The sequence below is a fragment of the Cyprinus carpio genome, chromosome B20 (genome assembly GCF_018340385.1).
Source record: "Cyprinus carpio isolate SPL01 chromosome B20, ASM1834038v1, whole genome shotgun sequence".
Taxonomy (NCBI): Eukaryota; Metazoa; Chordata; class Actinopteri; order Cypriniformes; family Cyprinidae; genus Cyprinus; species Cyprinus carpio.
In genome coordinates this window covers 5,216,191-5,234,892 of record NC_056616.1, presented here as the reverse complement: position 1 = coordinate 5,234,892, position 18,702 = coordinate 5,216,191, and the positions used below count along the sequence as shown (strand labels likewise).

At 35.5% G+C, this 18,702-nt stretch overlaps 1 protein-coding gene across 2 annotated transcripts in view; it reads left to right on the top strand.

Annotated features, from left to right (window-relative positions):
• LOC109113288 (coiled-coil domain-containing protein 85C-B) overlaps window positions 1-18,239 on the top strand; it is a 44,310-nt gene extending 26,071 nt beyond the window's left edge. The window contains exons 2-7 of one of the 2 annotated variants that reach the window (XM_042746852.1): window positions 633-712; window positions 4,594-4,632; window positions 7,387-7,488; window positions 11,392-11,484; window positions 12,166-12,264; window positions 15,709-18,239. In XM_042746852.1, the coding sequence (XP_042602786.1) occupies window positions 633-712; window positions 4,594-4,632; window positions 7,387-7,488; window positions 11,392-11,484; window positions 12,166-12,264; window positions 15,709-15,798 (503 nt within the window). In that variant the 3' untranslated portion in view covers window positions 15,799-18,239. The remainder of the gene's footprint in view (window positions 1-632; window positions 713-4,593; window positions 4,633-7,386; window positions 7,489-11,391; window positions 11,485-12,165; window positions 12,265-15,708) is intronic. The other variant, XM_042746853.1, reaches the window with a different exon arrangement.
• The last annotated feature ends 463 nt before the right edge of the window (window positions 18,240-18,702 follow it).

The window sequence follows — 18,702 nt, the reverse complement described above, 5'->3', positions numbered from 1 at the left end:
TACGAAGTCTGTGATGAGATGAGTTTTCCATGCATTCTTGGCCTGAACCTTGATGCCAGCCCAGAATTAAATGAGCAGCATTACACATTGATTGCTAGTGTCCAAAGTTACTGGCTCGGTACAGACCACATCAAACCATAAATGATGCTTTTAGTCATTTGAATTCTTTGACAGTGAGGAAACAGAAATGATCTAAACTGTGTTATTAGAAAGGAAGCTAATTTTAAGCTTAAAGCACTGTGGGATTAAATTAAAATCACATATGTATGAGAAATCAAGTAAACTGAATCAACTGAATCAAAACAAACCCCAAAATAGATCACAGGCTGTATTCTCAAGACTTTAATTAAGCTGAAATTTCACCTTGTGATAAGTGGTCCAAAATATCAAAGTTATGTGCATTGGGCCATTTGGGCCAAAGTGACTTCAAAATGCGTCACCTGATGTGCCAATTAATGTTGATGATCATGATAAACAAGATGTCTTGTTTAGAGCTAAAAATAAGTTGGTATGGAATTTAACAACAAAAGCCAATTCATTCATTAACAACAGAAAATCACTAGTTCTAACACTGTAGTTTTTTGGTTCACTTTAGAATTTTAATTGATCTCATTTCTGTCTTTGTCTTGCAGATGCATCCTCAAACTACATTCGCCAGCTAGAAACCAAGGTCCGGATTCTAGAAGACAATAACAACAAACTGCTCTCACAAGTAAGGAGTTAACAACATGCTTTCTTTCTAAAGCTCTTGAAAATATGAGTAATCTACACTTACTATTGCCATTGGGTGCCAATATAAGTGGCGGCAGTTTACGAAAGAGGCAGCCAATCTTTAATTCATGGTGGGTCAGACTGTGTTAAATTGGCACACAGCATCCCCTCCGGCAGGAAGAAGGAGCAGCTTACCGTCACGCCAGGATTGTGTGGGCATCTCTGAGCGTCTGTGGCCTCAATTTAACCTCCCTTCTGGAGAATGAGTGGGTTTTACCAACCGAAAGAGCATTTCAAGCTCACCTATTTATCCTGGAGGCACCACAATCAATCTGCCTATCACCGAATGTCACAAATGTATTCACCCGCCACCGTAGTACAGACATCTACAACAAAACACTTACCATAAAACCCATCCAGCAGAACAGCATTACAGCCCACTCTCCTCAGCACTTGAATAGGATTTCACTAGTTCTTTCACCCTCTCCAGCTTGTGTAGATGTGTAGGTAGGAATAAAACGTTCATGTTTGGAAAAGTGAGGGGCAATTACATCTTCATAGCTTCACAGAGGTTCTTATTTTAAAGCTCACTGTACCTGCAGGTAAAAGGATAGTTTACCCAGAAATCTAAAACTTAACTGTACTCTGGTGAATAAGGCTGCGACTACTGTAATAATTGTTGTGAGAATCAGGTCATCTGTTGATTATTTCTTCAATCAATCAATTACTGGTCAGCTTACCAAGGCTGCATTTATTTGATGATTTCTTAATTATTATTAGAATTATTTTCAACATTGAAAACAGCTGCATAATACTTGTGAAAACTGTGATACGGTAGATAAAAAAAAAAGAATAATACTTTCATTCAGCAAGAATATACTGTGAAAGTAAATAATTATAAAGTGAAAGTAAAGATATTTATAATGTTACAGAAGAGATCAGTGAATCCTGGAAAAAAAAAAAAATAATTGTTTTCAACATTTATAAGTTTGTTTTCAAGAACCATTACTGATAATTGAGCATCAAATGAGCATTTCTGAAGGATCATGTGACCCTGAAGCCTGGAGTAATGAGCTGAAAAGTCAGTTTTGCCATCATAGGAATAAAATAGAAAAAATTAAAATATATTAATGGTAACAATGTTACTGTATTTTTGAACCAATAAAAGCAGCCTTGGTGACCATGAGACACTTCTTTCAAAAACATTAAAAAAAATCCAAAATTTAAACGGAAGTGTTCATACTGTCATTTATTTTTGGTTTGAATATAAGGAGCGTCATTATTATAATTATGTAATTATATATTACAGTAATTATAACATTGTGGAATTTCAGTGAAATAATTAGCATTTTAAGACATTTTAAGAATAATTTTTTAAAATGAATCTATATCATGTTCTCTGATGTGCTTTGTGTGCCACATCCATTCAGACATGTTGCTATTAGATCTCAGGTTTGACCTCCGTGACACAGGAACATAAATGTGTCCTGCACGGCTGTTTTGTGGATTCATTAAGCTTGCAATATACTGCACAAGCCGTATTGACAATTTTTAACATTCCAGATCCCTTTTCACTTACATCATATGTAAAAGAGCAGCTAAATCATTTTTAGCATTTAACCTTTTATGTTTCTTGGAATAAAGAAGGTCGCATTGGTTCAGAATGACATGGTGATGCATAAGTGATTGAATTTTCAGTCTCCAGTGAAAACGAAAACACTGTGTGGGCATTGGAAATACTGACTACAAAGCAGTTCTTATGAAGGCCTTTGCTGGTAACATTCATCACACAGTATTCATAGAAACAAAGCCAAGAGTGTTGGCATGGCCACTGACTTGAAAGAGTCCTTGGATCTGCAATAATTCTCTCTTTTAATGATATATCCTCATTACATTTTCATTTCCAGTCCCCCTCTGTCTTGCAGTGGATGTGGGTGTACCAGACGGCGGTACGCTTAAATTGTTGTGCCTTTTCGAGGCATATCTATTTGAGACTCTTTCTCTGAACATGTGGAACATAGTGCATGGAACGTCTGAAAGCATTTTATCCCCAGGATGGAAAGCACTTTGTAAAGCTATGATTAAAATGCAAGAGAGTTACTTTCTCCCTCTGGTCAAATAAGAGAAAGCGGTTTGCGTCTCATCGCTGCAGTCCTCTGAGAATGAGTGAATTCACTTGAAGCATGATTAATTCAGAGGAGAGCTCAATCCTTCGGAGAACGCTGTCCTGAGCGCACACGAACTGGGCTGAACTCTTGATTTCCCAGGATACCTACACTAAGCTTTTCCTAAAAGCCATTTCAACTGTTGTGATAGATGACGCTTTGGTTTGGAACTTACTTTAAACCCACATGACCCTGATAATGACAGGTCTGTTTTCATGGAAAGGTCCAGAAAGTCTTTATTTTGCTGATGAACTGGTAATAACTGGTCACACACCTGATCATGTACTGTGATTTTTCCCAGATTGTGATCTAGTTTTGGGAAATGCTTCAGCTAATTCAGTGTGCAGTGCAGGTGCAGCAATGCGTTTGAAATGGAAGTGTTGTTCTGCAATAGTTGGAAGTTTTTCAGCATTTCAGCACTGACTTTCATTTTGATTGGCAGAAACTGAAATAGAAGGCTAGCTGCAAAATCAAAAACAGAGAACATTGTACTTGTGTGCACAATTTGGTTTTAACTTGGAGCCCAATAGTAGGCAAATACTTTGCATTAGAAGCTAAATTTGGTGAAAGACACCATGAAATCAACAAAATCAGTTTTTGGGATAGTTCACCCAAAAATGAAAATTACCCCATGATTTCCTTCAGACAAAATACAATCAGAGTTATATAAAAAAAAATGTCCTTGCTTTTCCAAGCTTTGTAATGGCAGTGAATTTGGGGTTGAGATTTTAAAACCCCAAAAAAGTGCATTCATCCATCATTAAACGTGCCCCACATGGCACTGGGCAGTTAATAAGTGAAGTGATGACAGTCAGCAGAATCTAGATTATGGTTTATAAAGTATTGAATATATATATTTTTCTAACACAAACACATCACTTCAGAAGACATGTATCAACCCCCCAGAGCAATGTGGGGCACTTTTTATGATGGATGGACGCACTTTTTTGGCCTTCAAATTCTCTACCCCCATTCACTGACATTATAAATCTTGAAGGAGCCAGGACATTTTTTAATATAACTCCAACTGTATTCATCTGAAAGATGAAAGTCATATACACTTAGGATGCCTTGAGGGTGAGTAAATCATGGGGTAATTTTCATTTTTGGGTGAACTATCCCTTTAATGTCCGAATGGCATTTTAAAAAATATTATTTTATTTTATTTTATTATTTTATATTACAGATGCTTTGGTCAGTTTTAAGCAAGTACACTACAAGTCAGAATCAAAGATTTCAAAGCCGGAACCTCCATGAATAAAAGGGTTTTCTTTTTTTTTCTTCTTTTTTTTCCCTCCTACATTACCTTAGCTTGTAGTAAAAATCCACTGGCTTTGTTTACATTAAAACAAAAATTCAACAGGTGACTGTAATAATAATTAGGCCTTATTTTAGGTCTCCAACAAAATGTTTGATTTTACACTGAAAAATCACAAATCTATGATGAAAAATATCTATGATGGCATTTCACAAAATTAAGACGAAAGGATTTGCGTTTCATTCAAGCGTCTAATTTTGAATCTGGTGATATCAGATGACAATCTAATGTTGAATGTCCTGCAAAACCACACATAAGAAGTCCAAACGTTATTATCTGACTAGTTAACCAGGGCTGCATTTCCCAAAACCTGGTTATGATAGCCCTAGTGAAGAAACTGTATGAACATGTACTTGTATTTGTTTAATTAGTTTGTGAAATGTGTTTTGTGTTCTCCAGCCCTGTAGCCGTTATAGCTTATCAAAGCTGTCCATGAAGGTAATTTTACCACACATTTGCTCAGTAATGGTGGAGCTCTATGTCCTCCTATAGCTCTCTTCTTGCTTGTTTCTTATCTTTACATTCATATTCTTTGTGACTTTCAAAGCGTGTGTGTACAATGGCATGCTAGGCTAAGCGCTTGTGCTAACATGCTGGGCTGTGCTCGGGGGCTTCTGGCGCATGAGCTCATATGCTTGTCCCTCTGTGTTGAAACGTCTTTCCGATCTTATCATTTATTCAAGTAGCACAGGTAGTGCAGCGTCAATTTTTCATGTCTGACAAACTGATGGATGTAAAGATGAATGCGAACATGTTTCAATTTTTAATAAACACCCACTTATCTGTCTTGGGCATCGTCCCATAACTTCTCAAAAAAAAGGCACCACTCTGTGTTTTAGCGCTGTCTGTTGTGTATAAATCCAGTCAAACTGCTTAAAATCATATTCGACTGTCCAGCAAAATAAGCTTGTGCATTTGTTCAAAACTGACTAGATTTTGGGTTTTTTTTTTTTTTTTTTTTAACTCAGTAACTGACTAGTCTGTTGTTGAGTGACAGGATTGATCATATCAATTCTGGTAATTACATGTGCGACACGTTTACTTAGTCATGTTTCACTAATTTATTTTTCTGATGTTGTCAGAGCAACAATACGGTCAGGTGAGGAATTTTGGCCCTTTAAACAGGCTACATTCCAGCAGTTCCTGTTGCCTCAGTGATGGAAAAATAACGTCAGTCCACAGGAATTCTGACACTCCCTCAGTGCTTTCAGGTTCATTTCAAAAATAAAGATAACATAACAACATAGAATCACTTTCGACTTCTGGAACCCATTGTTTATAACTCCATTATATAAATCAAATTGAACCATTCATTTTATAACATTATATAATAATTTTTTTTTAATTAAAGTACTTTTTAAGTCATCCTGTGGCCCCCTGAAAATTTGCCAAGGCCCTCTGGTGGGCTCTGGGCCCTTGATCGAGAGTCATTGCCCTAGGAGGTCAGGTAAAATAATCAAAATATGTGTTAAAATACAATAATAATTAAAGAGTTAGTTCACCCAAAAATGAAAATTAGGCTGCATTTTACTGACCCCCGAGGCATCCTAGGTGTATATGACTTTCTTCTTTCAGACTAATCCAGTCAGAGTTATATTAAAAATTGTGATCTTTCAAGCTCTATCATTGCAGTCATTGTTGTATTCCTTCAGTCCAAAAGAAGTAAAATAAAAAGCACCCTTCCATAAAAAAAAAGTGTCTCACGGCGCCGTGTGAGACACTTTTTTTTAATGGAAGGGCGCAGTTTTTTGGGACTGATGCACTGTAACTCCCGCTGACTGCAATGATAGAGCTTGAAAGATCAAAGACAATTTTTAATATAACTCCGACTGGATTCCTCTGAAAGAAGAAAGTCATATACACCTAGGATGCTTCAGTGGTGAGTAAAACTCAGCCTAATTTTCATTTTTGGGTGAACTAACCCTTTAACACCAACTACAGCATAGAATGCAACCGAATTATTTATTGTCCCTCCCACATTGAAATATGTCAAGTAAAAATCAAATAAAATTTGTGTTTGTGTACCTGGTATTCCCTATATTATAGGGACAAAATGTCCCCAAAAGTATAGTAATACCAGTATATTTTGACCTTGTAGGGACTTTTTTGGTCCCCATGAGGAAACAAGCTTCCTCATACAAAATAATTTTTTTATTTGAAAATTTGAAAATGCAGAGAGTTTATGTGAGGGGTAGGTTTAGGTATGGGGTTAGAGTAAGGAGATAAAATACAGTTAGTACAGTATAAAAACCATTACGCCTATGGAATGTCTCCATTCTTCATCAAATTCTACAGAAAATGCATACAAACAAAATTGTACTTGTCTTCACAAGTACATCAGTCCTTGAACAAGGTGTCCTAAATACCATAGATGGTTAGTGGGTAATACAGTATGTTTAGGTTGCAGGCGGATGTGAAGTTCACATCTTCCTCACAGCCCCCTTAAACACAGTTTCTCTTCTAAAAGAGAGTGACAGAGTTATTTATAGGTCTTTCTTACAGTGATCACATGCATTCAGGAAACATGAAAGCAAGACATTGAAATGTCATAAGGATCACTGGAGCTTAGAGATGATGCCAGCTGGAGCCTGTGGGTGTCTTTATTATAGCAGCATGAAGAGATTCCAGCTCACTTTCTGTGGACAAGAATACTTAAAGGAGGTGCTGTGTGGGGGTTTGTTTTGGTCCTGAGCTCCATTCATCTAAGAAACTCTGAATTTCAAACTTTACTCTTGGGAAAGTGCAACAGAATGCGACTTTGAAGTCAGACTTCCTATTTAGTAAGTTGATCTGATTTTATCGATATGCAGGTATGTGCCATTACACAAACAAAAGAAGATATTTTGAAGAATGTTGGTAACCACACAGTTTACGGTAGCTGCCGACTTCTATAAAATACTATGAAAGTCAATGGCTACCGTCAACTGAATGATACTCACACAGCTCTGGAAGAACTTAAGTGACAACTTAAATGGCAGATTTATCTTTTTTTAGGGTGAACTGTCCCTTTAAAGCAGCTTTTCTCCTTTTTTCTCATACCAGCTGTGATCTCCAGACTTCTTGCACACACTGTTTTCACAACTTTTTCTTGCCACTTTTATTTTCTGTAAGAACAGTAAAGTATGTTTAGTTGAATGGGATGTTTAATATGCACCGAGTCATAATGCCTCTCCCTCTCGTGTCATTCGGCAGTGTAATCCGGGAGACCTGCGAGTCCTGCGGAAGGGCATGACCCTCTACCACTCAGAATCACAGCTGTCTTCCCTCCCCCAGAGGCAGGAGGCCCTACTGAATGTGAGTGACCCTCAGAAACTGTACATACAAATCAATCCAAGCAAATTATAGCATGTTAATTTGCCGTATTTTCCATTTTTTAATCATCTGAAATTTGCTGCGACTAATATTACAAAGCAACGTAGTCCTGTAACACAAATTGAGAAAAAAGTGTGTGAAGCACACATATTTGAAATGATAGAGATTTCTAGTTTTGCTTTAAATAAATTTGTTTAGGCTGTTTATTGTTTATTTGTTTAGTTGTTATGGGGAAGTCGTGGCCTAATGGTTAGTGAGTTTGACTCTTAATATCTAATATTCTATATCTAATATCTAAATTTAACAACTAATTTACTAACTGTTATTATTGTTAGTATTGGACCTTAAAATAAAGTGTGACCATTCAGTGTTTTACCTAATTTCTGAATGCAGTAGTAAAATTTGACCTTCACCGATGCAACTTATCTTTTTATCCAAGAAAATAAGGTAATGCGATCTCTGACCCTGGACCACAAAACCAGTCTTAAGTGTCAATTTTTGAAATTGAGATTCATACATCATCTGAAAGCTGAATAAGCTTTCCATTGATGTGTGGTTTGTTAGGATAGGACAGTATTTGGCTGAGATGCAACTATTTGAAAATCTGGAATCTGAGGGTGCAAAAAAATCTAAATATTGAGAAAATCACCTTTAAAGTTGTCCAAATGAAGTCCTTAGCCATGCATATTACTAATCAGAATGAAGTTTTGATATATTTACGGTAGGGAAATTTACAAAATATCTTCATGGAACAAGATCTTTACTGAATACCCTAATGATTTTTGGCATAAAATAAAAATATATAATTTTGACCCATACAATGTATTTTTGGCTATTGCTACAAATATACCCCAGTGACTTTAGACTGGTTTTGTGGTCCAGGGTCACATATAACAAATGTACATAATTAGTCAAGTCAGTCTTCATATGTGTATATGCTTGATATATACAAGAATAAAAGTCCTGTTGGACAGTGATGGGATTCTGTTTAATGACCATTTGTTTGGTGATGTATTTGTCTCATCACTAATGTCTTCAGATACTTTTGTCAGTAAATATTTATATTGTTTAATTTGGTTAATTAATCAGCATGTATAATCATTAAGTTAATTGGATAAAATTTGTAATCAGTTGACAGCCCTATAAAAAAAAAAAAAAAAAAAAAAAGACGCTCAAACTAGATACCGTGGGATATTATTCCAAAATGAAAGCTCAGCCTAATCAGTTTGGCTCTGTTCAGCAACAATGTGGGGAAAAAAGGAGATCCTTGGTGCGTCAAATCTTTCATCTGGTATAGACTGCTATAGGCTTTTCCTGTACAGAACTGGAGGCACTTTTCCTACCTTTGAAAACTTTTTCCTTTCATTTTCCCTTGAAAAATTAGCAAACCTACTGAAAATACGATGAATGAATAAATGGAAAAGCAAATGCGCCTTTGAACATGTAGCCTTCAGCCAATGCAGAGGAAGTCTCACCACCGTGTGTTTCATGTTGCATGCTTGCTTGAGAATCTTGCCATTGTCAGCCGAAAGTCTTTACAGCATTAATGCAGAGCTGAAATTGAATTTCTTTCAATTGTTTTGACTCAGCATCTCCTTTGAGAAAACAGGTCAAGTGCCTGTTTATTTTAGTTGACCTTTCATGTTTTATAGATTTTTTTGTGTCACTTCTAAGCAGTGAACAAAGGCATCAGACATTACCATTACACATTGTTTTGTGTGTAAAATTAGCCAATGATTAATAGTTAAAGACAGCTAGTTTCAGCTGATTTAGTTCACTAATGCTTTAATTACTTTTAATTGCATAAGCAGTTAATTTGTTCACATTTTATTTGATGAAAATAACATTGGTCACACTTTATTTTAAGGCCCGATTCTCACCACTAACAAATCATTACTTATGACTTAAACTCCTAATTTGCTGCTTATTAATAGTCAGATAGTAAGATAGTTAAGTTTAGGTATTGGGTATGATTAGGGATGTTGAATATGGTCATGCAGAATTTGTGCTTTATAAGTACTAATAAACAGCCAATATGTTTGTAATTGGCATGTTAATAAACTAGTTACTAGTGAGAATTTGTCTCTATACTCAAGTGTTACGATAACATGACTACATAAAAAAATTAAAACACCAGTACAACAGAACAAACTTGAATTAAATTTTTTAACATGTCGAGATGTATTAATTTACATGTTAAACATATGGAAAATTTATGAATATAATTATCATACAATGTTTGCTGTTGAAATAACTGCATGTGGCAAGTATACAGAAGTATTGGCTTTTTAGAAATGTTTTGCATTAGAGACTTTGTTTTTCATTATTTAGAGACTTTTAGTAATATTGCATAATGTACATTGTAAAGTGTTGATGTTGTGAATATATAGCTGATAAATCTCACACAAATAGGATGTGGTTGAGTGAACTAGTTAACCTGTTACCAAAAATTTTAATGCTTAGTTCTTGCAGTGTTACTTTTTATTTTTTACTTTTTACTTGAAATAATTGAATTGTCTTTTCCCCATTACATTCCGTCTTCATTATCAGAATCAAAAACTCACATTCATTTAATTTTCACAGACATTCATTTTCAAATTACTTGATGACATTTACATTGAAAAGTACATAATTTTCCATGTATTAGAACCATGCAAATTGTATTGAATCCCAGTTTTGCTGTCTAAGAATTGACACTACAGTTTGTCCTCTTTAGTCAGCACTTTTTAGTCTAAACAGAGTGAGAATGACTTTCATTAACCATTTAAAAATAGATTTCTGCATGGTGTTTCTATGGGAACCATCTCAAATTATGGAGAGTTCTTCCTTCCAGAAGCTTTGATTGAAAGGCTCTCTTATGAAAGACATAGAGAGGTGTATTAGATGCTTATTAGATCATCATGAACACGGCACACAAAGTGTTTTTTAAAGGGGGTGTTTTGCATTCATCATCAGCATGAATGTATGCGGATCATGTCCGGCTCTCTTCATGCGGTATGAATGATTAAACACAACTAGGGGTTTTTGTCCTCCATAGCTGTCCGGGCTGCTGTGTGCGATGTTGAGCAAAGATGAATGTTTTAGAAGGAAGGTAGTTTTCATTATGAATGATCCTCATATCTCTGAGTTAAGACAGATCATTAACAATGATGAATTAGTTAATATATCACCAATGAGAACAGGACTGCATGATGATAATGCATGTAAGTTGGTTTGTTTTTTTGGTGCACAATGATCTACCAGCTCAGCTAGTTATCTAAAAAGATAATCTAGCTAGCTGCTAATCTAAAAAAAAAAAAAAAGCTGCTAAGATGGTGATGGGAAAATATTCTTTAGGAGAGGCAGTTCACTCTGCAGTCATCTTGGCTTCTATGTACATGAATGGGCAACCATCAAATTTCTACAAAACTCTTGGTAACATTTACCTCTCTGTCCTTCCGTTGGTTGACCATTTAAACCAAACTGGACCCACTAATGACCAGCTATAAACCAGCTGCTATGTTTCAGTGGTTTTAGGTGATGTTTTCCAGCAGGATGTTTGTATGTTTTTAACTTTGTGCCCTTAGTTTTTACAACAAGGCGTAAGTTTGGTTTGAAAAGTGGTTACAGGGAGGCGGGAGACAGCCCTGAAATTATAATTTTTCAGCAAACCAGCAATTAAATCAGTGAGTCACAGGACCTGGATCATATTAAGAAAACATTTTTTTCTTTTTTTAATATTAAATCTTTACTGTCATTTTTTATCAATTTAATTCATCCTTGCTTGCTGAGAAAAAAATCTTCAGACTCCAGACTTTTGAACAGTAGTGTATACTTTCATAATATCATATCATATTTAATCAGTATGTTGGCCAGGAGCTAACTAACATGTGTTTTCTTCTCCAGGGGACTGGAAGGCTACAGACCAGTGAGTCTTCTCCTTCCACCGGGTTTGTCTCATCTGTACAGAAACCTGAAGCTGTGGTTCATGCCATGAAGGTACACACGTTTTCACACACGTTATCAAGCATAATTGAATGTATTTAAATATAGAAACCCCACTATATAGAACTGTATATAAAGCTTTTTAATCAAAATGTTGAACAAAACAGGTTACAATTGATAAAACAGTAGATATGCTGTTCAAAACTAAGCGTTTAAACTAGTCCTTTCAAACGATTAATCGCATCCAAAATAAATGTTTTTGTTTACATAATATGTGTATATGTACTGTTTATTTATTATGTGTGTGTGTGTATATATTCATTATATATTTTGAAAATATTTACATGTATATACATTTATATATTTATATTATTATATTTTATATATATAATTATATATTTTTTTTCTTAAAATATTTTTATTTGATTTTTTTTTTATTTTTTTTTTATTTATATATATACACAGTACACACTCATATATTATGTAAACAAAAACTTTTATGTTGGATGCGATTAATCGCGATTAGAGGAATATGTTCATAGTCATTGTGATGAACTACATCTGTGGTTACTCTGCTAGGACACCTGTGTTAACTGTTGAACTGTCAATTATGAAATCAGTTTAATCCAAGTCTTCTGAAGAGACACAATTGCTTCATATAATGAGTAGATTTAAGTTACTAGAACATTAGAACACAAGTGAAAATATGCTCTTAACCATATACTTCATTAACAGGTTCTGGAGGTCCATGATAATCTGGACAAGCAGCTTCCAGAAGAAAGTGAAGAAGACCTGAGTGAGAAAGAGAAAGCCATAGTGCGAGAGATGTGCAATGTGAGTATTTATTTTGATTTTTGCGATAAGTCTGTCATGCTTGCTAAAACACATTGTGCACGATCCAAAAATGTGATGTTCCATTCATTCAGTTGACCCTTTGCTAGTTCAGCCATAGAACAATAGCAGATAAAATGCTTTACAATATCACACTTCATTTCCAAAAATGTCACACTGTTCACAGAAATGTCTAGTTCATTTATGGAACATTCGATAAAGCTTCACGAGGAAGTGCCACCAAGTGGTTGTAGTTTATGGAGGGGTCAGTGAATGGACAGGTTGGTACACAGACCTCATGATAGTTTGATCTGTTTGTTGGGCCCCTCAGTTGAATGTGGGAATGAAGAAATCCAGCTCTGAGCACAATAACACCTCTGTCCTTCTCACCTGGAAACTCCTGGCCTGTTCAACACCATTGTGGACTTTTCTCATAAGAGTTCTTGATGGATGTTTTGGCTTGTTTGCACTTACTTTCTGTGGGTCATTAAAACATAATGTTAAATACGCCAATCGAATAAGTGTGACTTTATGTGAAATGGGGACAATGTAAATAAATTATAATTGGGATGCACAATATATCATAGCCAATATTATAACTGTTTTAATTTTTTAAATGGCTAATGTTAGTCATTTAATCATACATGCTCATTCCACCTTAGATTCCATTACATTTTTGCTTACATTTGATGACATTTTCCATCATCTAATGTTAATTAGGGACACTAAGGATTTACTCACAGCTTGTGCCAATGCAAACCCTTTTCTGGCGTTAAAGAAACTACTGTGAGGGGTCACAGTAAGGTCCAATTCTCACTGTTAACAAACTCCTAATGCCTCAATAAACTCCTAATTTGGTGCTTATTAGTAAAGTTGGTGTTAAATTCAGGTATTAGGCAGGATTAAGGATGTAGAATATGGTCGTGCAGATTGTGCACTATATAAGTATTAATAAACAGCCAATATGTTAATAATAGGCATGCTAATAAGCAACTAGTTAATAGTTAGAATTGGTCCCTATACTAAAGTGTTACCCTGTGAGGACTTATTAAAGACACACAGTGTAAAATTAGCATTGAAATTGCATGAACAGTTATTTCTGTAGCTGACCCTATTGCTTATGCATTTGTGGCATATGGAAATTCCCTTTTAGATGCAAAATGTATAGGAGGACTATATACCCTTGTGTACTCCTCATTTGGGAGTCACACTCATAGTCTTTGTGGTCAAAAGTTACTGGACACCTGAAATGTAACTTTTTACATTTAATGTAAAATAAATGTAACGTGGCGCCAGGCACAACGCAAGTGTTTCAGCCTGACGCAGTTATCATTTTCATGTCCTGCGCCAATTGTTTAAATAGTTTTAAATAGTAAATGCATTTGCACCCATTTGTGCACCTATGGGCATGCTGGCCTGAAAACAAGGTGTGTTCAGGTGCATTGTTGGCGCGTTGCGTAGCAGATCCGTTTCCTCTCTGGAGACACATTCAGTCTTTGCGCTTGAAAATTCAGCCGTATAAATAGCAATCCGCCATGGCATGAGCGCAACTGGCTCTGAAAGGGAATGGGAGCTGAGACTCTGATTGGTTTATTGGGAATTGTTAGCTGAGACACACCCATTACTCATTAAGAGGATAGGGACAACCCTTTTAGACCATGCACCAGGTGCACTACCGTTTTTCCTGTCGTTAAACTAGCAAAAGTGGATTTGGGCATGCCCTAAGTGCACCTGCGCCTTGCGCTTTAGACCATGTGCTTCGATCATTAAAACAGGGCCCAAAGCCTTTAAAATCCAATTTTGAAAATCCAAAAAACCTTGTAATTTCACGGTGTAACCACTAGATTCCTGTATAGGACCCTATAGAGAGGCTTGTGAATTCCATAGTTGTTTTTAACCATTATTGTTTACTTTTATTAGGTTGTGGATTTAAATGAATATTAAGGCATTCTCAAAGACTATTTTTTGTCATGTTTTTTTTTTTTTTTTTTTTTTTTTTTTTTTTGTTGTTTTAAATGTTGATTTGAAGTGTAGGTTTTTTGCATTATTATTACTGCATTGCAAAACTGAACACAGAAAGCATTTTGTTACACAAAACATTAAAATTCTATAAAATTGTAACAAAAAAAAAAAACTAACAGAAATCCTTTTTAAGAGCTTATTCTTTCTGGGTCTGATCTGATTTTAAGCTCTTATTTCAGTCTTCTGACTCATTTTTGCTATATGGTTATAGCCATACCAATTAATTTGAGTGTGTATAATTCTGTATGTGTGTGTCTGTGAGTGTGTGTAAGTAAGTGTGTGTGAGTGGATGTATCTGTTTTACACTCTTGACATTTTATAATGTAATCCCTTCCTTGCTGTCCAATTTTTTTTACTGCATTGTAGTTTAATTATTGATTTTATTTAATATAGTTGCAGTGTTAAAGTCACACCAGTTCATAGTGTGTGTGTGTGTGTGTGTGTGTGTGTGTGTGTGTGTGTGTGTGTGTGTGTGTGTGTGTGTGTGTGTGTGTGTGTGTGTGTGTGTGTACAAGTGTGTGAACGCACATGTGAGTTGGTGTGTTGATTTTGCCATTTAGATTTTTTAGTTTCACCCCTTTATTGCTGTGCAATTTTTTTCTGCATTGTGGGGGATTTGTAGATTGTACACACAAAAAAAATCAGTATTTTAGTTTTTTTTTCTACATTTCACCTTTCCTATGGTCTGTAATTTTTGACCAAAGATCATGAGTGTGACTATTTTTATTTTTATTTTTTATGACCACTTAGCTTTTTCGATTCATGCCCTCACTTTTTTTGTGTGTGTTCACATACCAAGTACCATAAAAGTCACCAAGTTTCATACCATTCTGGTCAAGCTACGAATTGTAAAAATTCAAAATGTAAAAATCTCCGGTCAGAAGAGACCGAAGACTGCACAAGGGTTTAAATGTATCATGCAACTAAGGTTTGCAGCAGTCAGTTTACTGGTATTTGCGTCCAGAAAATGCCTGGGATAGTTGCTAATTTGCAGTGCTCTTGGTAGATTGCATTGGTCTTTCATTTGCATAATGTTAGTAGACCAACAGCAGAACTTCCCACTCCCATCAACGCTTTTTTGGGGATTGTGGTCTCACACTAATTTGTAAATCTGGCCCTAAGATTTAAACACTTGCAAAATGTAATCTCTAAATTCAAATCTGAAAAATGGTAATCCATTTTCTGACTGTACCATTGTGATGTCTAAATTTACTTGTTAAATGATTTATTTTACATTTTATTGTTTTTGTTATTTAGACAACATATTAAATGAATTTGTTCATTCTTAACTATAGATTCTAAATTCTAAGTATAGGTTTTAAATAAGAAAGGAGAGTACTGAAAATGCCAACAGCTTTTAAGATGCAGGTTTTGCACTGACAAAAGTGGCACAGCTGTTTTTTGACTTCGTCCCTTTGTGATCAGGTGGTGTGGCGAAAGCTCGGTGACGCAGCAGGATCAAAGCCGTCTATCCGACAGAAGCTCTCTGGGAATCAGTTCAAAGGTCAGCTCTAACACATGAGGAACATCTCTCCTTCTGTTCAGCCACCATGAAACTCCAGCAGCACCAAACTGAGAAACTGCTCACGGCATCAACAGCACACACAAACATTTCTGTCCACTACCATCATCCATGTCAAATAATTTGGTGTCCAACTATTGCCATTAACATTGGACCACTACACTCCAATTTTCAGTCAATCAGTGAACATGTAAAGCAATAATCTGCATTGAAATGACATTTTTTGACTGTTAATTATATTCCTTTCTTTATTGATGAAATGGATCTGGTTTGAGTTTACCAACTCTGGACTGTTCAGTTGACAATTACCCAACGGTCAATTTGACCGAATGTAGATTTAGAGAAGGAACACTAAAAGGACAGTGTCACTTTGGACTGGACTCATGAAGTGTTTATGACTGGCAGCTAGTCATGTTCAGTCAGCTTGCCTCTTTTTTCTTTTTTTTTTTTTACCTCACAATATTGTTTTTACATAACAGTGATGTCAGAAAACTCATTGTTTCCTTACACCCTTTTAGACAAAGTTGGGTCCATCAAACTGTAGTTTACTCCTTTCAGAGTGATACCAGATAATGCTCACTCACTCCACTGAGTTCCGGTACCCTTCCTGTGCAAGTAATGTACAGTAATGACTCTGAAAGACAATGTAAGATATGTACAAAAATCACTTTATTATGTTGTCTTTTTAAGTGTTTTTACTTTTTCTAGTAGCTGTTTTTAATAAGTTCCAACTTAACGGCGCATGGGGTTTCTTAACAGCGCAACACTTTTTGATCAATGCAACTCAGACACAAAAGCAGCACAAAACATGCTGAATTAGATTTTTCCCTTTTCCTGTATGAAAAAAAAATGGTGGTCACAACTGAAATTCATTGTTTTTGTATATTTAAGATGTCAGATTTTAAAACGGTGTGCTGTGCATGCTAGACAATCACGTCTCAGGTCTAGGGAAATGGCAAGTGTACATCATGTCTGAAAGATAGTAGTTTTTTTCTTTTCCAGCCTTTTTAAGTCCTTGATTGACCCATTAACAAATTGATGCATTGGCAGAAATAATTGTGCTAACCTAATGTTTTAAAGGTCTAGGCTATCTGTTTCACCCCTAGGAGTTTACCTACAAATCTAAAACTCCCGAATGTCCTTTCTCATGATTCAAGTAAAAAAAAAAAAATTGCAATGCTTCACTCTGACCTCCACCTCCTAGTTTAAATCAAAGCAACTTTGTGACAAGTAGACAAGTCCATCAATATGTCCTGCCCCAACTTAATTTTTCAGTCCATAAAGGAAAACTGCGCCCATCTAGCATCGAGTTTCATGGGCGTTTAAGTAGTTGTTGCAGGGGGATTCTCTGTCACTGTCAGTTAGTATTATTGTTGTTTGTTTTGGATGAAAAATTATCACAAGCCCTCATGGAATCCATTAGAAATTATGCATATTTCCCATCCCCTGTTTGTTCATTTATTATATATTTTGGCTAGTTTAATAATGCTTTCTCTTATCAAAAAGCACTTTCAGCACCATTTAACACATTTTAAGGTTTAAATTCCTCACATTTTCCCTCAAAAGTCTGCAGGGCCTGCTATTCAGCAGAGAACTATTGTTACCATTAATCTTAAATAGTGATCAAGGTCTGGATATAGTAAGTGACGTTCAGCTCATTTAAATGCATGTCAGCAATAGTTTAATGTATGCAAGTCTCTTTTTCCTGATATTCTTTTCAATGTCAAATAAACCACTCAGTTCAAAAACAGGCATGCCTATAAATGAAATACTACGGCTGTGTCCAGATTCCAAAAGGAATAGTATATAAAACAGTACACATTTTACAACCGTAAACAGTAGCATTGACATTAAAAAGTCTAGAAATATTTCATATTTGAATAAATAGCAACTAATTCAGTTCGATCTTCATACTGGCAATGGAAGGTCGAGCACACTGCATTGTGGGATATATATGTTGTATGCTGCATTTTGTTGTATTCCGAACATGGCCAAAAGATGTAATTGTAAATGGGTAAAAGCTAAAGACAGAGTTTTAACATGAATTAACCAGAGGTGTTTTCTTTATTAGTAAGAGTGCATTTGATTGGCTGGCAATGAGTTATGACCCACCTGTTACAAACATGAGAAGTTGCTATTGTTGTTAATGAAAGGAGTTGCAAGCAGATCCTAAGCGGTCTTAACACAAAGCCATGATTTTTTTGGGATGAGATTATTTGGCATGTGCTGCCTCTTTTGTGCATGGGGTTTTATTTGGAACCTATGCACCTACTCCCTGTGTTGTTTTATTGTGTAAAACCTCTGAGGTTTATCCTGTCTTCAGTGTTAATAGCTGCGAGCATGACTGCAGGATACATTTTATGGTAAAGACGTAAAGAAAAAAGGTGTACAAAGTGAACCAGACAATTTTGTCAATAAACAAACTATTGCTTTACGTCGTCACATTTATTTATGTAGCACTTTATACAAATTGTTTTAAAGCAGCTTTACAGCAGTGAACAAGAGAATAACTTGTAACAAATGTTACAAAATTAATCAGTTATAAAACAACTAATTTCAATTGTAATGCAGACCTGTTACTATTTAGCTCAGTTTAGTTCAGTGTTGATTTAATTCAGTTTTGAAACATGCATCCTTCATATAAATAAAACATATCATAAACTATCAAAAAAATATTGGCATTTCTATGATAGAGGACCTTGTACACTTTATTGTATAGTAACAAATGTATAAAACCTAGTGCAATAATTGGACGTTCAACTATGCTAAACCTGTACTTTGGGATATATTTTGTTCAGTTGTTCTCAAATGGTGGGTTGTGACCCTGAAAGTAGGTCACAAGGCTGATCTGATAGGGTTGCCAACAGCAGGGGGAAGAACGGTGCTAAATGCAACTA